The 19,567-nt window shown below is 51.8% G+C and overlaps 1 protein-coding gene across 2 annotated transcripts in view; it reads right to left on the reverse strand.

Annotated features, from left to right (window-relative positions):
- Positions 1 to 19,567, reverse strand: part of PRKCA (protein kinase C alpha) — a 391,832-nt gene that overhangs the window by 42,329 nt on the left and 329,936 nt on the right. For both annotated transcript variants that reach the window (XM_045080929.1, XM_004749112.2), the window contains exons 9-13: positions 14,121 to 14,258; positions 12,960 to 13,133; positions 10,497 to 10,588; positions 7,852 to 7,914; positions 6,977 to 7,115 (exon numbers count right to left, since the gene is read on the reverse strand). In XM_045080929.1, the coding sequence (XP_044936864.1) occupies positions 6,977 to 7,115; positions 7,852 to 7,914; positions 10,497 to 10,588; positions 12,960 to 13,133; positions 14,121 to 14,258 (606 nt within the window). The remainder of the gene's footprint in view (positions 1 to 6,976; positions 7,116 to 7,851; positions 7,915 to 10,496; positions 10,589 to 12,959; positions 13,134 to 14,120; positions 14,259 to 19,567) is intronic.

Genomic DNA, 19,567 nt, shown 5'->3' on the forward strand with positions numbered 1-19,567 from the left:
AGCCGGAGGCATCAGACGGTGACCCCACACAGAGGGAAACCGGCCTCTGAAAGCCAGCCAGCCACCTTCGGCTTATCGTTCTCCGTCTTTAATCAAGGGCTTTCTGAGCTCCGCGGGCGCTCCAGAAGCGCCGATCCCGGGGGAGCCCCGGCTGCTCTCTCCCATCTCCCCTTTTCTTCTCAGCTGTGCAAGTGCTAATTTACTGCCTGGCTGCGTGCGTCTCGTGTGTTCTTTTCTCGTTTAACTTTCTTTTTTTTTTAATTTTTATTTTTAAATTTTTTTTAACTTAATTTAAAAAAAAAAAAAAAGATTTTATTTATTTATTTGACAGAGAGAGATTACAAGTAGGCAGAGAGGCAGGCAGAGAGAGAGAGGAGGAAGCAGGCTCCCTGCCGAGCAGAGAGCCCGATGCGGGACTCGATCCCAGGACCCTGAGATCATGACCTGAGCCGAAGGCAGCGGCTTAACCCACTGAGCCAGCCAGGCGCCCTTGTTTAACTTTCAGATCGTCTTCTATGCTCCATCCTTCTCTACACCCTCTTCCCCAAAGGCGAGGAACTGTCTCGGCATGAGGGGGGTGTCCCTAAGCCGGCACTTCGGGGTCTCTGCAGGACCCAGGCTGATGCCCCACGCCTTCAGACACTCCAGACCCCCAGCGCACACACCAGCTCTCGTGGGTCGCTGGCGTGAGGCACGTGGCGGTCCCCTGGGGGGCAGCCTTGGGGATCATCAGTCCAATCCCTGCCCGAGTTCCTGACCCCTCCATTCCCCAGCCTTCTGCTCCGTTCTGTTGCCGGCCCCCGCCTCCCTGCTGTACCTGATTGTTCCAGACCCACCCTGCCTGCCGGGCCCTGCTCCAGAGCCTGGGCGAGGGCCTCAGCAGGGAACCAAAGAGAAAGGCCCTGCCTTGGGGGGCTGAGTGGGCTAGAGAGACACGCACGTGAGAGCACGGTGACATGCTCTGTCAGAGGGTGATGGGCGCTGTGGAAGGACAGCGGGGCGGGGACCCGGGGCTGCAGGTTTGAACAGAGTCACCAGGAAAGATGGCCTCCTTGAGGGGGCATCCAAGCTGAGATGCAGGAGGAACCCCCGCTGCTGGGGAAGGATGTCCCAGGTGGAGGCGAGGAGAAGAGCAAAAGCCCTGAGGATGGGAGAGCCCGGCAAATTTGGGGGAACGGTAAGGAAGTCAGTGCAGGGGTGGGTTTGGAGAGATAGGGGTGAGGGGTGGAGGGCGAGGAGAGAGACGAGGTTAGGGAGGAGAAGAGGGCGGCAGACAGCAAAAGGTCCCGGGCTCCTCCAAGATGCTTAATTCAGAAACGGACTCCCTCCTCAGCTCTTGTGGCAGGCAATGTCCTGCCCCTCTGGCCCTCTCCTCCCCACCCCTCCTCCCCTCCCCCCACTGAACCTAGTCTCAATGCTCTTTAGGATTCACCTGTTCTGACAGACACTCAGCCCCGCTCTCGCCTCGCTCCCTGGTTCCCACTACCTGCTCAGTCACGTCCAGGAGCCTCGAGCGTGTCACCGCCTGTGGATGTGGGAGGGGCCCCTCTCCCAGCAGCAACCCCCCCCCCCCCCCCCCCCCCCCCCCCCCCCCCCCCCCCCCCCCGCTCCACACGTCCTGGCCTTGCCCTTGGAAAAGGCCAGCCAGCCAGTGTGATTTCAGCTTTCTTCCTTCCTCCTGCTTCCCTATCCCGTTCCCTCCTGGCCTGTGCTATTCCCTGTCTTCTCTTCCCCCCTCTCTGAGCGTTTCCCACGGGCCTAGAGATACGCCAAGGTCTTCCCAGCCTTGTCCACACTCCCTTCATCTTGCTTCCCTAGGAGTGACCATCCCCCTTCCCCTGTCCGTCTGCCACCCCCTCCCTCAAGACATGGCCCCAGCCTGGCTGCTGGCGCTCACACTCCGCTCCTGCCACATTAGGGATGGCTGGTGCCCTCGGGCCGGATTCCCTCTCCCTCCCCACTCCCAGCTCCCTGACCCGCATAGTCCCCAGCCATCTCTGAGTTCACGAGCACTCGCCTTCCTTGGTATCCGAGACTATGGCTCCCCAGTTCTTCCACCTCTCCGGACACCCCTTGGCTTCCCTTTCTCCTCCCATTCCTAAAATGGGGTTCCCTCCAGACGTGACCTCTGACCGCCTCCAGAAAAGGTCACAGCTGGTGGCCCACTCACTGAATCTTACCCATGTACACTTCTTATTTTGAACAAGTAGGCAAGTTTTACGTATAAATGCAGTCTTCCGGAGGCAAGACGGGGCTGCCCCAACAGTAGGGATGGAAGGAGAAGCCACAGCCCCTAGGGCAGGCCTCCAGCTCCCCGACCCTCCCAGGAGCCTGTCCATCTGCGCACGGCCAGCTGGCTGTGGGAACAGCACGCGTGCCCACAGACCCATTCCCTCAGCCATGTTGGGGCGCCATCTGTTCCTGCCAAGGGGAATCATCCCCGTCTCTCAGCCTGCGGCTCTCCTGGGCGGCAGTGGCCCATTCTGAACCGCCTCCAGCCCCAGCCCCCCTCACAGGTCCCCGCAGGGCTCTGTCCTCCTGCTGGGCGTGCCAGGCCCTTAGCAGGTGCACCGAGTATCTGGCTGATTGCTGTCTCATGTGGGAGAGGGGCTTTGCTGTTGGTGGTCCGCCGTGGCTTCTAAGGGTCCTGCCCCGTAGTACCAGCAGGGATCCTGGCCCGAGTCATGGACTGCAGTGAAGACCTCTGTGACTCGGGTCCCTGACTCCAGGTGAGCCGGACGAGCTCCTGGAAGACGTCACCCGTGTTGTACAATATCTCAGTGCTCGTTCGCTTGCAGAGTTTTCTCTTCTCTCTGGAGCCGGGGCAGTAAGTGGCCAGAATATACATCTGGGAGCTGGGGCCGGAGCGTCTCAGGTCCCAATCCCACCTCTTCCTGTTACCAGCTGTGTGACCTTGGGCAAGTCACTTAAGCTCTGTGCATAGACGCACCGTGACAAACCAGAAGTGCTCAGCGGGCTTGGTACAGAGTGGACCGGCCCCACGCCACGGGTGTGACCTACCATGCCCCCCACCCCCGCCCACTGCAAAGACTCCGCGCAGCACATTTTCCAAAGACTTTGCTCCCACCATGCCAGGGGGGACTCAGAGCAAGCCCATCCCTGCTGCGTCTCCCCTTCTCCCAGGAAAAAGTGGGCCACGCTGGGATTCGGAGCCTGGTGCTCGGCTGCCGGGAGGGGTCTGACCTGCACACTCCCTACATTGCTTTCGGATGGGGAAGTAACCCCAAGGAAGCTTCCATGTGTCCTTCTCAGGGACTTGCACTGACCCCCAAGAATTCTCTCTGTGTGAAAGCATGGTGCAGGCTGTAGGCCGTGAGGTCGGGTCCGGGAATTAGACCCTGATGAACGCCCCCTCTGTGGGTGTCCAGCTCAACTCCAGAATCCCGTCTCTTAGCGACACTTTCTGCCTTGGCGCCTCTCCCTGGTTAAGGAGATGCCACAGTATTAATCCGTTTCAAGGTTTTTAAACAAATAGCCATAAATATTTAAGCCTCTGCTTTGCCTATTAGGAAAAATACCAGCTAAGATAATTATTTTTGCCTCTGCCTGACAGAAAGATTTACACAGAGGACAGGATTATGTTAACCTATGAGCAAATTCAGAAGCTTGGACCCGGGACGGTCTTCTTCACCGCAATTATTCCTGCGGCCACACAGGCCACATTCCCGGATCCTTATGGGGAAAATGCCAGCGGAAGGTAAAAACAGCCTGAATTATTGATCAAGTTCCCAAAGTGGTGCAGCTTGCGATGAAAGTGAACTGAAATCGAAACACTGATTTGGGCTTCTGCTCACCTGAGCATCATGTCGTCCACACTGTGAAATGTGTCGAGGGACGCGTCCCGGTGGAGACTGTCCCAGTGGCACCCTGTTGGGCACAGTGAGTCTCGGAGACGCACGAGTCACTTAGGAGCAGAACAGTAATTTTGTGGGGTAGGCAGTCCCCGTGTCTGCTGGGGGCCTGAGTCTAGAAGGGAAACCTGGTTCTGGGTTTCTCAGGAAGGTGGCCATGGGCCATTCCTCACTGCCTTGGGCACCTCTTCTGAGTCATGCTGTGGGGACCATGAAGGGGGCTGCAGCAGAAGACCACAAGAGGCCCCCACACTGTGCAGCAAATGGGTCAAGACAGAACAACACCCACAGCAGGACAACCTTGCTTGGGGCCCGATGATACTCCAAGTCACAGAGAGCAACCTTGTGGGGTAGACGTTATCATCCCCACTTTACAGGGGAGGAAACTGAGGCACGGGATGTTTAAGTAAACCACCTGGGCAGGTGGTGGACCTGCACTCCAGTAGGATGACTAGAAAGTTCTAGAAAGTGCTCAGATGAGAAAGCCAATCTCGAAGGGTTAGGTACCATATGACTCCATTATATGCCATTCTTGAAACGACAAAGTTATAGGATGGAAAATAGGTGAGTGGTTGCTGGGGGCCAGGGATGGGGACAGGAGGGGGGTCGGGGAGAGGTGGGTGTGGCTCTAAAAGACCAAGAGGAGGGACGGAACTCTACTGTTTCTTGACGGTGGCGTTGGGAGACGGGAATCTACACTTGCAGTCGAGGTGCACAGAACTAAACAAACATACACAAAAATGAGTACAATTAAAAAAAAAAACACCCCAAAGTTACCCAGATATGTTAGAAGTGTGTCTAGGTGTCCCTGGAGAAGGGGGCTGGGAGCTTATCAAATATGGTCATGCAGGACACCATTATGAGTGTGACAGGATGGGCTGTAGCCCTTTCCCTAAAAGGTGTGTGCGCCCTAGCCCGGGAATCTGTGGCTATGGTAATTTTATCTGGTAAAAAGGACTTGGTAGGTGTGATTAAGGATCCTGGGACAGAGCCCCCAGCCCGGGTTATCTGGGTGGGTTCCATGTAATCACAATGGTCCTACCAGAGGGAGGCTGTGCGGGTGGGATCTTAAAAGTCAGAAATGGTAAGAAGTTATGTCACAGACGGTAGCCACACGGAGGCTGGGAAAGGCAAGGTGACGGGACTCCCCCAGAGCTCCTGGAGGGGCGCAGCCCTGACGATAGTGTGACTTTGACCCAGCACGATGGATTTTGGACTTTGAAACCCCAGAGCCATAAGATAATAAATTTGTATTTTTTTAGTCCACAAATTGTATGGTTACTTGTTGTAGCGGCAATAGGAAACTGATACAATGACGAACATTAGGGGAAAGACAACGAACGTCCATTATTTGGAACATTTCATCTACGCGGATGCCCTTGTCCCTGGTGATGTCACGTGGCTGGAGAGTTACTGAACACAGGAAGCTGTTTGTTTGATCTCAGAGACCGTTCTTACTGGAGAGAAGTTCAAACCACCTTTATTCCTAAAAAACGCTTCCTTCCCTGTCACCACACATTTATAGCAGCTGGTGGGTGTTAAACGGAGAAGACGCAGCTCGTAATCACAGTCGGCTTAATGCATGTCAGCCGGCAGAGGCGTCTGAATAAATCCTGCATCAGGAAGCTGTATTTTTACTGTACACTCTCCCCATTCTTCATGTCTGAGGACTATGTAAGCTCACATCATGCCTGCAGACAGTAATATGTGAGTTCTTTGGGGGACAATGCCTCCCAAAGGTATGTATCAAGACACCATGTCACCTTTGGCCACGTCATTGAGAATTTAAGTTTCTAAGTAAATAATCGAAGTCTGTGTTTCCACACTGCCTGGGCAGATAAGAAACAAAACAAGGAACCTCTTAACAATGGGAAAAAATATTAAGCTTCCCTTAGGGACCACTGGCTACCATGGAGCGTAGCACTAGGTGCAAAGCACTGGATTTGGCATTTCTGTCCTTGGAGCAATTCTACAAGGAGGATATTCTTTTCTAACTTGCCATTGTGGATGTGGGAGCTGAGAGGCTAAGGCACTTGCCTGAGTTCCCACAGACTGTGAAGAAAAGTCAGAGCTGAAGGACACGTTGGTCTGACTCCGAAGCTCATGTCACACCTACTGCCTCTAAGACAAACGCGTGGGGCAACAGGTTAAAAATATACCGCATGAGCTGCCAACTGTGAGCACGAACAGGACAGTGTCCAGAGAGGAAAGGTTGGGGTAACTTTGTATCTGTTAGCTTAGACCATGCTGGAGCTCAGCTGGGAAGACCCCGTTTCATCCACCGGGCTGTGTGTACACAGAAAGTTGGCTACGTAGCGACCCAGGGTTATAACCCACCCAGTCATGGGCATGTAGGTAGGCTCACAATAGGATGAAAATCACTCAGACTGTGTCACAACAGGGGTGCCTGGGTGGCTCAGTCGGTTACCTGCCTGACTCTTGATTTCAGCTCTGGTCATGATCTCGGGGTTGTGGGATCGAGCCCCGGGTCGGGCTCCATTTGGAGTCTGCTTGAGATTCAATCTCTCCTTTTCCTCTGCCCTTCCCCCATTAGCTCACTTGTGCTCTCTCTCAAATAAACAAATAAATCATCAAAAGCAAAAAGATTGTAACAAAGAGGAAGCAATATGGTGACTGCTGTGGTCACATGTCTTGAAACCACTCCCCTTACAACCATACTAGAATATCCTTCCTAGATCAAACACCCTGGTCAATTCCAGTGGGTCATTTAGGGCACTGATTACTCTGCTTTTCTGAAAAAGCCACCACTGGACCCTCCTTTTGATGCAGTTTTCCCAAGCAGAGCATTTTTACAAGCAATATCCCCCCGCCCGCCCAACAGTGTAGCTTAAATTATCTTGACGAGGACCATGTAAGAGACACAATCTACCGTACACCCAGCTTACAAAGCCAAGTCCCACAGAATGAGACATTCCCTTACCATGCACTGAGCTCTTATACTTGTTTTCTATTTCGCTCTATTTAGTTTAGCCTATTTTGTGGTCCCTGTCTTGCTGCTCTGCTTGGCGATTCGCCCAGGAAGGGGGCTGTATTTGTGATTTGGAAGGTCTGCTCTGGAAACCAAGGAAAATCAGGGTCCCTACCTCTGGGGCAATGTAATCCGGTGTCCCACAGAAGGTCCTGGTGGTGACCCCATCCACCATGTGTTCCTTGCACATCCCAAAATCGGCAATCTTGATATGCCCTTCCGAATCCAGCATGACGTTATCTAACTTCAGATCCCTGCAAGGAAGCAGGAGAGCATCAGCATCCTTCCCACGACATCGTACGGTCGGTTCCGGAGCTAGCGAGACACAAGGATCTTTGACTAGCTGCCACCTCAACGGCGTATTAACTCTGAGTCCTAGGAGAGCTGGGGCCAGGAAGGATTGGGTTTTGTTTTTTAGTTTCTGAAATCTCCAGAGCCTACCCTAGTGCTTAGAACAACAGTAGGTACATAATAAATGCACACCAAATAAATGACTACATGGTTGGACTAGTGATCCCCAACCTTGGCCGATCATGGGAATCACCAGATTCTAATTTAGCAGGTCTGGGGCAGCTCCCAGCCGTTTGATTTACTAGGATCCCAGACATAGCGGGGTGCAGGGGCTGGTACCCAACCAGGTTTGCCAAATCCCAGATTCAGGACAACCTTGCTGGGTCACATACATGTATCTCTTACATTCTGGCTGGTGCCATAGATCCTTTTACTCTTCAGTTAAACCTGGAAGACATTTTCCTTTCTTCGGCATCAGACTTTGACTGTTGCTAACTACTTGAAGAATTTAACTCAATCGTTTTTCCCCTGCCTCTCCCCAGCTCCCCGTGTTCTTCTCCTGCCGAGCCTCTATAACAGAAATTCTGTAACAGAAATTCAGTTTCTGCTCCTCCCTGACCTCCATTCCAAAAAAAAGGCGGAGGAAGGAGCTGTCGGTGGAGAGAAAAGCACTGCTGGCAACTCAGCTTCAACACGCACCTGTATATGATTCCTCTTTTATGAAGAAAGAACAATCCAATGGAAATCTCTGCTGCATAAAATCTGCAAAAGAAAACGTTCATCAGGCCTGCCGACTTGCTCTCTGGATTCCTGAATATTCTGTTCTCTCCAGTTCAGGCATCAAGGAGGCAAAAGAATGTAGGACCCCGGGAGGGTTCAGAAATCAGCATCAGCCTATGGATGACAAACCCCTAGCCCTTCCCTTGGCTATTTTATCATTCCCACCTCCCCGAGGAACTTCACAGCTAATAAGTCAGAGAGACAGGTTTATTACCTGTCTAGAAACAAGCGCTTCTTGTCTGAGGCCGGTGGACAGTTAATTTACTGCTTACAAGAATGCTCCAATACAATCTCTTAAAGACTGGCCGCTAGACTGTTCTGTGTCAGGACTGGGGAAGAGTGGAGAAAAGGTCCCTTTTCCTATTCCTGGACAGAATGCATTAACGTTTCAAAGGGCAGCGATCCCCTGGGAGGGGGAGAAGCGTGCGCAATGTGCTTGGTATGGCGGGTGTCCTCACCGCACCCCCCCCAACCGTCCCCATCCCAAGCGCTCGGATAAATGGGACACACGCCATGATTCATGCTCCAGTTTACCCTTTTAAATAATTCATAATAAACTCAGAGTAAATGCTAAAAGGTTTTCAAATGTGCATAGGATTTAGGAATCTTTGAAGTCTGAGCATCCACAATGTTGTCTGTGCCAACATCGTACCTGGCAGGCTTGAAATCCGTGCAATGTCTGCACGAGCAGAGAACAACCTCTAGTGACGGGGAGGGGTGAAGGGGGCACCCCTAGGGCTGGCAGGGGAGGGACAGGATGGGGGAGGGAAAACAATGGGATCGCAGGTGATTTTTACATGATTTTTCAAGCTCTTCTGTATTTTGTAAGGTAAGAACCTTCTATCACCACAAACACACAACGCTGGACGAGACACCTTGATGTCACCTTATAACGTAAGGTGGCTGTTTTGCTACTAACTCTTTACAGCTCTGTCATCAAGTTTTACTTTTCAACCCGAGCATTTTGATGCTTTCTAACAAACAGAGTTAAGACACGGGATAAAGATAGGCATTCCTGGAAACTGAGAAGTAAAAATCTAAATAGAAAAAAAAAAAATTCCCCTTCGACAATAACAAAAATCTGATTGGTGTTCATGTGTTTGATTGATAAGGAAATCTGAGAATGAAGAAAAAGAAAGAAAAAAAAAATCCCCTTTTGCATTTTTTTCAGCTTGCTACCAAAACATGCCTTCTGCTTTTAGTCAATCTTCCCTAAGACGGGTCAAGCCACCCAGCCCGAAAGTTCTTTAGCGTTGTCTTTCACAATGAACATCAGCCAGGATCCAATTAACATTTGGTGACTTGATTAATCGGGGGCATCCCCATGAGGCATACTCCCCAAGAGAAATAAAAGAGCTGTTTTTTCCTCCCAAAAGATTTTTTATCTGTCTGGGGGAGATAGAGAGAGCACAAGCAGGCAGAGCGACAGGCAGAGGGAGAGAGAAGCTTTCCACCAACCACGGAGCCCCTTGCAAGGCTCGATCCCCTGACCCAAAGGCAGCTGCTTAACTGACTGAGCCACCCAGGGGCCCCCGAAATAGCTGTTTGTATATGTCTGCCTCTGCTGTGTATCCTGTGACCTCTTGGCCCCTGGAAAACAGGGTGACTTTTGCAGGTACCGAGGTCCTCTCTTCGAAGGGCTGTGTCTCTCCCCTCTGCGGCTGCCTCCTGCATCCCCATGGACCTCTCCACACGGAGCTCACGATTCTCCTCCACATCGTCTCCTCCTTGGCGGCCGCCCCCTCCCAAACCTAAAATGAGGTGTCACCGGAAGAGGTTTCTCTGTTCTACACCGAGTTCTGCTTTTCTTCCTCCAGAACGTTTCTCAAAGACCCTTCCTCCTCTTTGGCTCCAAGGTCAAGACCTGACGAAGGTTCCATTCTTTCTGGTCTATATAGACCTTCGCCAGCCCCGCTGCACCAGCCCCGACTCTTCCTCCCCCCTCCCTTCCCCGCTTGGTCACGGGGCTCTGTGAAAGCCGAGCCTGATGCTGTAAGTCCCCCTGAAGCCCTCTCCAGCCTTCCGTGGGCCTCAACCAGGCCCTCCATCAGGCTCAACGCCCAGAGCCCCCGCTCCCAATCCCCCCAATCCCAAACCACCTTCCTCCTCACTGACTCGGGCATTTCCTGAGGGGGTCCCCCCCCCCACTCTCCTCTTCTCCAGGGCTCACGTGCTACCTCTAATGTTACGGGTACACGGTACGACTGGCGAGTGACTTCTTTTACCCTGGGTCAGGTGCTGAGCTCCTCGAGGGCAGACAGCCTTTCCCACCCCCAGTGCCCGGTGTGTTGCGACTGTGCAATAATCATTTGTTTAATAACAAGTGGCCGACTCAGTCAGGGAGGGGGTATGGGTGACGGAATGGGTGACAGGGGATACACCAGCGTCTCCAACCAACCAGATGTAGAATGAACCTCCCTTCGGAAGTGGTGACCAAGAAGTCTGCCCCTTGGGAGGAGACGGTGCTCGGCCCCAAGCGGGGTCAAACCCCACTCCCGTCTTTCACCCAGCAGCGGTCCCCATGGCCTGTCTAAATTAAGGGACTTAAAAAAAAAAATACTCACACTGCTTGTGGTTCCTTAAATTTTCCCACTTGCTGAATGTGGTACATGAGGTCCCCACCGTTGACGTATTCCATGACGAAATACAGCCGGTCCTGAAGACGAAGGTTCAACATGTGAGCAGGGCTTGGCCACTGGCCAAGAGGCTTCCTTCACTATTTCTAGACTGTGTTTTGCTTTCTCATTAGTTAGTCAACCATGGGCCATGCTGGCAGGTCTGCTCAGCGGAGCCTTGCAAAAGTTTTCTTCCCAGATAAGACCTAAGTAATAGACCCTACTGCACGAGGGCCCTGGGATGTATAAAGTCATTAACGTAACTCTGAAATAACGGCTTTCTGTCCACATGGCCGTCCCCTTCCGGTTCCGGGCGCTCCTTCCCTTAGCAACGGCCTCAAACGCTCTTCCGCTTTCTCCTGCACATGTACTACATGTCTACATTAGGGGCGGTATGAAGAACCCAAATGGGCCAATTATTTACTTTTTTTTTTAAAGATTTTATTTATTTATTTGACAGAGAGAGATCACAAGTAGGCAGAGAGGTGGGCAGAGAGAGAGGGGGAAGCAGGCTCCCAGCGGAAAAGAGAGCCCGATGCGGGGCTCAATCCCAGGACCCTGAGATCATGACCTGAGCCAAAGGCAGAGGCTTAAGCCACTGAGCCACCCAGGCGCCCTACTTTTAAGGAGTGTTGCTGGTTTGCAACACTCAGTGGTGTAGTAGTCATGTGTTTCCACTGGAAGCTTCTGGAAACAAGTCTCGTGAGTCAAGCTGGGCTCCTAAATTATAAATCCTCGATGGTATTTACTGTGGGGGAGGGGACTATACGGGGAGAGGCTAATGCAATGTGCTTCTGCACCCGTAATAGGCCCAGATGTTGTTTTTCTATTTTCTCTGTCACTGGTGTGCTCAATGAAGGCCCCACAGAGGGCGTACCTCATGGACCCCAATAAAGCTGCATATTTATGAGGTCACTGCAGTGGGGTAGATGGGGAATGATGGGGTTGAAGAGCCAAGCAGCTTGCAGCACAGCACACCCAGGTGAAAGCCGACCTCTGCTCGTTTCTAGACAATGTCACCATTTCATGGAAGTTATTAAACATGAAAGTGTCGCACGGGGAGGGAAAAAAAAAATAATGAGGCCGTTGCTAGCATCCAGGAAACAGCTCCCGGAGCTTCCATCACTAGCTTTCCTGTGATGAATTTTAATTCCATCTTTATTTCCGTGTTTTGCTGCTTCCCAGAGCCTCATCAGTGTAGTCGGGGGATGAGATCTGGGCTGGGATTCGCAGACATGGCTCCCTGCCTGGCGTATTGTGCTTCCCTCCCAGGCGCTACTCAGGCGCTACTGGGAGAAGGGGCTTGGCGGTGTCACCCGCAACAGGCTGACACGCAGGGGCCGGCGCCTTGCTCTGCAGCCCATGATTTGCCCCCAACACTGTGCAGTTCCATGGTCAGGGTCATGTGGAGATTCTAAAATCCAAGAGCACTGAGGGGGGCCTCCCAGGAGATTTTTAAAGCGAGATGGAAAACAGAAAGTCATTTGCTGGCCAGCAGAAAGTTGAAAATAATTACAATCATAACAGTAATAATTATAGCTACTGAATATTGAGTCACATCCTAAAAAGGGGAGCTACTGAGGGGTGGAGGGCCTATCTTTGGGCATGCCTGACAATGGTACCCTCGAAATGTTTATATTTCTCGTGGGCCACCAGCAAGCTCCATGCCAGGGCCCGGGCCCCACAAAGGGGCTGGTCAGTGCTTTGGAACCCTCTTGTCCTCTTTTTCATTATACTGTAGGAGGGACTCAGCAGACTTTCTGTAAAGGGCTAGGCAGTAAATACTTCAGGCTTTGGATGTGTCTTGCCACGATTTAACTCTGCCTGCGAAACAGAAGAGCCACTCTGGGTGACAGGAAAATGAAGGAGCCTGGCCGTGTTTTAAGAAAATGATTCACGGACCCTGAAATGTGAATTTCATCTAATTTACATGTCACAAAATATTTTTTTTTCCTCCTCTAAACTTTCTTAGAGCTCATGGGCTGTACAAAACAGACCAGACTGCTAAGCCTGCTGTGTGCAGTGCATAAGAACATACTCTTTTAGGAGATCAAGTTTCCCTGGGTTCTAATGCAATGCTTGGCAATGAGATCCGTGGTCTTCAAAAGCCAGGACTGTGGGTTCTTTTACTGGTGGTGTAGCCTCAAGTCTTAGCACATGGCCCAGTGGATGGAAAACCTCTGGTACACATGTTTGCTGAATTAAATAGAATTAGTGCCAAGCCTGAAGGAAAGTGTATCCCAGAGAGAGGACTCCCCAAGTTTACCAGTGGCATAAGAGCGAGAGGCTTTCTGGAGCCTTCTCCACCGGAGGAAGGTTGATTCAGATGCTTACAAATGCTGGCTTGGGGATGGCCACTGAGAGCACGCCGTGTGCTAAGCCATGGAGACGGCGCAGCCCCGGGGGACTCACCACAGTCTGGAAGCAGGAGTGTAGCTGTGTCAGGAACGGGGGCTTGTCCAGCAGGGCCAGGACTCGCTTCTCCACCATGGTGCACTCCACGTCGTCATCTTGAATCACCACGTCCTTCTTCAGGATTTTGATGGCATACAGCTCCTCTGTGCCCTTCCGGTCGGCGAGCATCACCTGGGGGTGGGGTGGGGGGACCTGGTCAGACGGCCGTTCGGTTGGTGCACATTTGTAAACACGGGCTATGCACCTATTCATCAAGTTCCGCTTCGTGGGCCAATTCTGGAATCTCGCATGGCAGCGCACAGAAAACGCCGGCAGCACTGGACAGTTCAGAAGCTGTCCGGGTTTGTGCGCTGCAAAGGCTCTGGCCACATGGTGGCGCTATGGCGGCTGAGGGAAGGAATCGATGTGGTCCTCAGCATTGGCCTGAGTAGGCATGTTTTTCAGGAGCATCCTTTGGGAAAAAGGGGAGTCGGGAGCCAAGACAAAGAGACAGGATTGGAAATCACTTCCTGGATCTACCGTGAGATTTGGGGCCAGAGAAGCCAAATGCGGACAAATGGGTTCACTGCTGAAGAAACTCTGTTCGGCGTCTCTCAGCTATTACATTCGCTCACTGCGAATCAACTTTTATTTTTTTATTTTTTAGATTTTAAAAATTTATTTATTTTGATTAAGAGGAGAAGCGAGAGAGAGCATGAATGGGGGAAGGGAGAGGGAAAAACAGACTCCCCAATGGGTAGCCTGATGTGGGGCTCGATCCTGGGACCCTGGAATCATGATCTGAGCCCAAAGCAGATGCTTAACTGACTGAGCCATCCAGGCGCTCCACAAATTAACTTCTAATATTTAGTTGTGAAAATTATTGATTCAAATTATTGATTCAACCTACATTTCAGAGCACATGCTCTGTTCTCAACATGGAAACAGGGGCACACAGTGAGCCCTCTGGAGCTTTCTGGGTACAGTTGTTTTTAATGAAATGAAGTGGTGGGTGAGGCATCTGAGAAAGGAGTACAGAGAATGCGGAAACTCCAAGGACAGCTCTGGAAAGCTCAGGGAGCACAGACCCCATCCCCGATCCCAGGCATTCTCTGCAAATCCCCCCGCCCCTCCCCTCACCCCTTCTCCCTGTCCCCAGACAACGAAAGGTCCTCTTACCTTTCCAAAACTCCCCTTCCCCAGCACCATGAGGAAATTGAAGTCGGTGAGTTTCACTCTGTCCAGATTGTTGGAAGTTTGTCTCCTGTCTTCTGAAGGACTGATTACTTTGTTACCAGCAGGACCAAGCTTGGCTTTCTAAACGAAAAGCACACACAGGAAATCGATGGGTCATTTTTCCCAGGAAAAAACAGTGACAGAAAGCATTTAACTAAGCTTGAGGGCAGCTGGGAGGTGGGAGTTGGGATGGGGGCAAGAAAAGAAATCACAGGGCAATGAAATACTTATTCAAAAGTCAGTGGGTATATATACCCTAGGGGTAGCATTTGCAAAGTAGCAAAAAAAAAAAAAAAAAAAAATTGCCCTTTACCAATTGACTTGTTTACCAAGTCAGGGGATCTGTCAAGAGCTGGCTGATTCTCATTCTGGGATTTAGAAGTTAACGTCTGGGAGAAAACGGTGCTTCACGATGGTTAACATAATAAAAGAAATAAACGGGTGCAGTGACGCTCTTCTTATTTGTAGATTTTTCCAATTTAAGATTCATTTGCATAATGGAGAGTTGTATCCTAGCAAAAAGGGGTTTCCTGGAGAGGAACCTCTTAACCGGCAAGCTGTGGGGATGATTTATTGCTACTTTAAAAGGCACAGTAAGAACATAAGGTTTGTTGTGGTTATTGGTGTTGTAAGTCAAGAGTTGAACTCAGGAAAATGGTGAGGTGCGCGAGAACCTACATTCACACCAAACACCCAGCACCCTCTGAACCTGAAGCATCCTTGATCAGTGACCTGTCAGTTACCAAAAGGCGTGGTGGTTTTTTTTTTTTTTTTAATAAGCCAGGTTCCTGCTACACACAGGTGCTGGAGAAACTACACCCTCATTGTTCTGGTTGAAGAGTTAGAGTCTTGGATTAAAGGTCAAGGAGAGCAAGAAGGCTCAGCCGAAAAGGAAAGGCTAATGGCATCACTTGAGAAGGTCTCAACACTCAGCAAAGGAGCCTATAGAGAATCTCCCCCCCACCTCTGCCTGGAGAACATCTGCTTGATGGTGAGGGCACGAGCTGCTGGACATGTCAGCTGCTGAAAAGGCCAGGTCCTGTAGTGTGGCTCAGCTGTCACTGCCCTGAGCCCGAGGGCCAAGACTGTGGCTTTGGATACATTCTAAATGTTCTAAATGATAGGGTAATCCTGCACACCCCCCACCTTCACCCCCCCTTGCAGCAGACCTAAGTGCGGCTTTGAGTTTCTGAGCAGGAGCCAGGACATCACTCAAGTCTGTGGTTATGAAAAGGAAGGTACACGATATAAAGAAGGCATTCTGGGCTTTGCTTTGTGACCAGAGCTCTCTCTTGTGGGAAGACGGGGGATCTGACATGTTTTCCTTAACAGCAGAGGCGGCTTTTGAGGAATCACCCATATTCCTTTATAGCAGCATCCGCCCTTCATCCCTGAGTTCCTGTGCAGGCACCTTGTGCCAGGCTCTGGGGAAGAGGTTTTGCATTAGCGGATTGGGCCATCTCCGGATGCCCAGGCCTCGTGCAGAGCTCCATTTTCTGGCTGAATGAGGAAATGAAGCTTGAGTGTGTTCGTCAGAGGCTGTGCTGTTAGGGGATGCTTTCCTGTGATAAAAACAACACGTCTGTGTAAAGATCAAACCTCACGGCTGGATGCATGCTTGAGTTGAGCACATCCATGCGTGCAGAGACATTAAGACACAGAGAAGAGATGGCCCCCACTTTTTTGCAGAGACCTTAAGACGTGGGGGAAGGATGGCCCTAACATTTTTGCTTCGAGTCTGAAAGCATTTATACAGCTGTACTGTATTCCTGTATCGGCAAGGCCTGGAGGGACACACGTGTGAACCTGGGGGGTTGTTGGATACACTCACATTCTTTAAAGACAAAAAACTGAACTACAGTAATACGTAAACGGGTCTCCCCTTTGACAGAGGATGGAAGGAATGTCTAGACAGACTTGTGAGAAAGAGCTAAGACATAACCACTAGTGTTACATCAGGACCCCCTTCAACTGTGGGACCAGCCCTGTCCCCTGGAAGCCAGGAAGCAGGAATGCAGGAGCACCTGGCTCTGGGGGGCCCAGACAGACCAGGTTCGACCACTTGTCACTGACAAAGTCCAAAGGCAAACAAACGAGGGGTGGTGAACTGAGAAAGTAATTTGTTTCAGGGAGGCCAGCACCAGGAAGACAGTGGACTAGTGTCTCAGAGACCATCTCCAAAGTGCTGAAAGCACTCCCAGGACTACGTAAGGAAAATGCAGGGCAGAGGCTGGGGGGTGCATTCATGCAGCTGGGCAGTGAAGGTCAAGTTGAGTACTGTCTTGGGGGGGTCAATCATGTGGGGGTCTTGCTGGTGCAGGGTATTCCTTATTGCAGGAGAGGGTAGTTTCGGTCCCCATCACGGGATGCTTTGCCCAGACGGTCTCATGCCTGTTTAGAGAGAAGTTGGAAAGGAGAACTCGGTCATTTAGAAAGTAGAGACTGGGATCAAAACGGAGGTGACGGAGAGCAGAATTCCTCTTTCACTCCAAACGTCTGCCCCAGGAATGATTCCAAGTTGATAAACTTTCTGGTGTGTGTTGTCGACATTGCAGTGAACAATCAGGAAGTTCAAGTGTGAGATGAGAAAAACAACGATGCCACTCTGTCCTGTTCTTCTGATTTTTAAAAATAAACATTATCTGAAAGAGGCACGAGGAGATTCATTTTATTTTGTCAGGCACTTCACGGTAAAATCTGAAAAGGCCCCCACACGACGGACTCAGTGCTCGGGGGCGCTTGAAACAGTTGAAAAGCGTCTTCACCTGGGTGAGGCTGTGATCGTGCCCGGCTGTCCAGGGACACCCAGCTTCCATCTGAAGCGCGGGGTTCCTCACCAGAGGTTCCACTCCTGTGAAGTCCTAGAGTCCCTGCTCCTTCCTCCTTTGACACTTCAGCACCACAGACAGCGAAAGAGGGATGCTGGGCTGCTGCCCAGATGGACCTCCGCAGCAGACACTGCCCTCACTGTGGGCCATAACCCAGCAAAGGAGGTTTGTGCTGTGACCTTAGTCCAGGTACGGGGAAAAGATTTTACCCAAAGGGATGTAAATGCAAGGAAAGCATTTTTGCATTTGAGTATTTCTGAACACGACTGCAACAGGATCTTGGATTCCGCTCTGAAATCAGTCCGTGAGGTTTGGGAGGAATGTCGACAAAGGAGTCTCCTGGCTCCTGGGAGGGAAAGCTGGAGGCAGGAAGGACACTGGCTTCTTCCCCTGCTCTGGGCAGATTCCATTTTCGTGTTTCTGCAGCGAGAAGCCGAGCTGAGTTCCATGTGGCTGGCAGAGCAGGGAGATGGTTTGGAAGGAGATGGGCCAGGCTGCCACACTGGGTGCATTCTCCAGCAGGGGGGCAGGCTAGAAAGTGGCCTGGCCCAGAGGCCGAGAAAGAAGGATTTCTCCCCAGCTCCCGGCAGCCCTGAGATAAGAGCAGCCTGGGGGGCTTCGTGCAGCTAGCCTTCCGACCAGAGAGATGTGGCTTCCATATTTCCCTGCAGAAGCTTCTTCTGGAGTCATTTCCCTGCTGCCATGGGCAGGTCTGGCTGTGGGACGGCCCGGAGCCTTTGCCCATGCGGAGTCTGCAAAAGCAACTCTTCTAAGGCAGTCAGTTCTATGAGACCAAAACCGCAGTGGTCTGGGCCTGACTTCGGCAAGTCCCTCACTCAACCTGGGTCTAATCAGTGGCACAGCTGGAGGAGACAGCCAGTGGCTACTCTAGCAGCTGTGTAGCTGGGGACTGGTGGCGAGCAGACGACCCCCAGGACGGTGGTCTACACAGCCTCCACCTCCAGTGTACATTCAGGTAGCCTCTGGCCAACCCCCCCTCGTTGCCCCTCCCCCTGCCTCTCCTCACCCTCCGCCGCCCCTTGCTATGGCTGTGTAGTCCCCCCCCCGCAGGCTGACTTCTCCCCACCTGCAGGTTCTAGTGTGACTGTCCTCTCTTCAGAGGACCCCTCCCCAAAGACTGGCTGCCATTCTCCCTCCCACAGCCCTGCTCTCAACAGTGCATAGGGCGACTCGGGAATATTTACGGTGTGTTTGCTTAACGCCTCTTCCAATCACACTGTACAGCTCATCTATTAGCAGGTTGTGCCAAATCAACCAGCAGATTAGGTCCAGAATCTGGCGTCTTCTCGGGGCCTCCTTCACCACCTCTCTCCATCGAGGCGGCTTGGCCTCTAGAGTCCCCACTTCTGTGACGTCCCTTTTAGTATATGCCCTGGAGGGACCCTGTGCTGCCTCCCTGGCTTCTCATCTGCTGGACAGAAAAAGGCCGAGTTGTCACAAAGGATGAGGAAGAGCCCCTTGGCCGTGAGCTCTGTCTCTGACCTCGGTCCCAGGACTCTCTGGGCCCTTTGTTCCAGCCTCCAGTCTTGGCCGCTCTTCCTGCAAGGGCCTTACTATCTTGCTCATCCACCAAATCCAGCTCACGCACCACCTCTTCATCTTCTTGATGCCTCCTTCCTCCTGGGATTTCCCACCTGGGAAGACATGGCCTATGACCAGCCCACATCCCTGGAGCTTTCAGCTCTGCACCTCTGTGCACACCAGAGGCTGCCTGCAGGTTCTGTTGGGGCCACACCTGCAGGGAAGGCCTGAAATGCTCACGCTGGCACCCCAGGAAGTCAGGGCCTTGACTGGTGCACAAGGAGGTAGGTCCCACACCGTCTCCCTTGCTCCCCAGCAAGACTGGGCTCCAGCCTGTCCCCCATGTTGTGACCTGGACAACGACCATGCCCTTACCTTAGCTGGCTTCCTCCCTTCCCTGGATGCCATCCCTGCTCCCGTGTACCCCACCCCAGGTCCCTTGGGATCACTTCCCAAATGAGCTCCTTGCTCTCAAAACCCTGTGGCAGAGCTGACTGATCAGGGGAACCTAAATGAACAGATGAACTTTTTCTGAGGATTTGCTGATCTTTCTCATCAGACCGTGAGGTCCTGGAAGGCACAGACCATCTTACTCATCTATGTGTCTTTAGGCCAGGCACTGTGCTGGGCACAAAACTGCACATTTGCTGACTATCTCACTGATTGGTTGGTTGATTGATTCTTTCAAAATCATACATCTTCACTGAGTCCTACAACAGAATTTGAAGAGGCCAAGTCATTGGCTGGTAGCCAATACCGGGCAGCCATCTGCCAGATGATCATACAGGAAAGCAGCTCTTACCGGGTTCGTCACTTCCTAGGGTGGCCCCTGGACACTGCATTTAGATGTGCAAGTGCAATGGGAACTTCTTCCCTCAAGCGGTCACTGCTCATGCTGGCACAGCCACAGACAAAGGCTGTGAGGGCACCTCTGCCTTTAGGGAGTTTGGCCACATGGTGATGCTACCCAAAGGCCATGCGAGATATGTTAGCTGGGCCAGCAAGCCGAAACCGTGCTCT

The sequence above is a fragment of the Mustela putorius genome, unplaced genomic scaffold, assembly GCF_011764305.1.
Source record: "Mustela putorius furo isolate JIRA1106 unplaced genomic scaffold, ASM1176430v1.1 tig00000487_pilon_pilon_pilon, whole genome shotgun sequence".
Classification (NCBI taxonomy): Eukaryota; Metazoa; Chordata; class Mammalia; order Carnivora; family Mustelidae; genus Mustela; species Mustela putorius.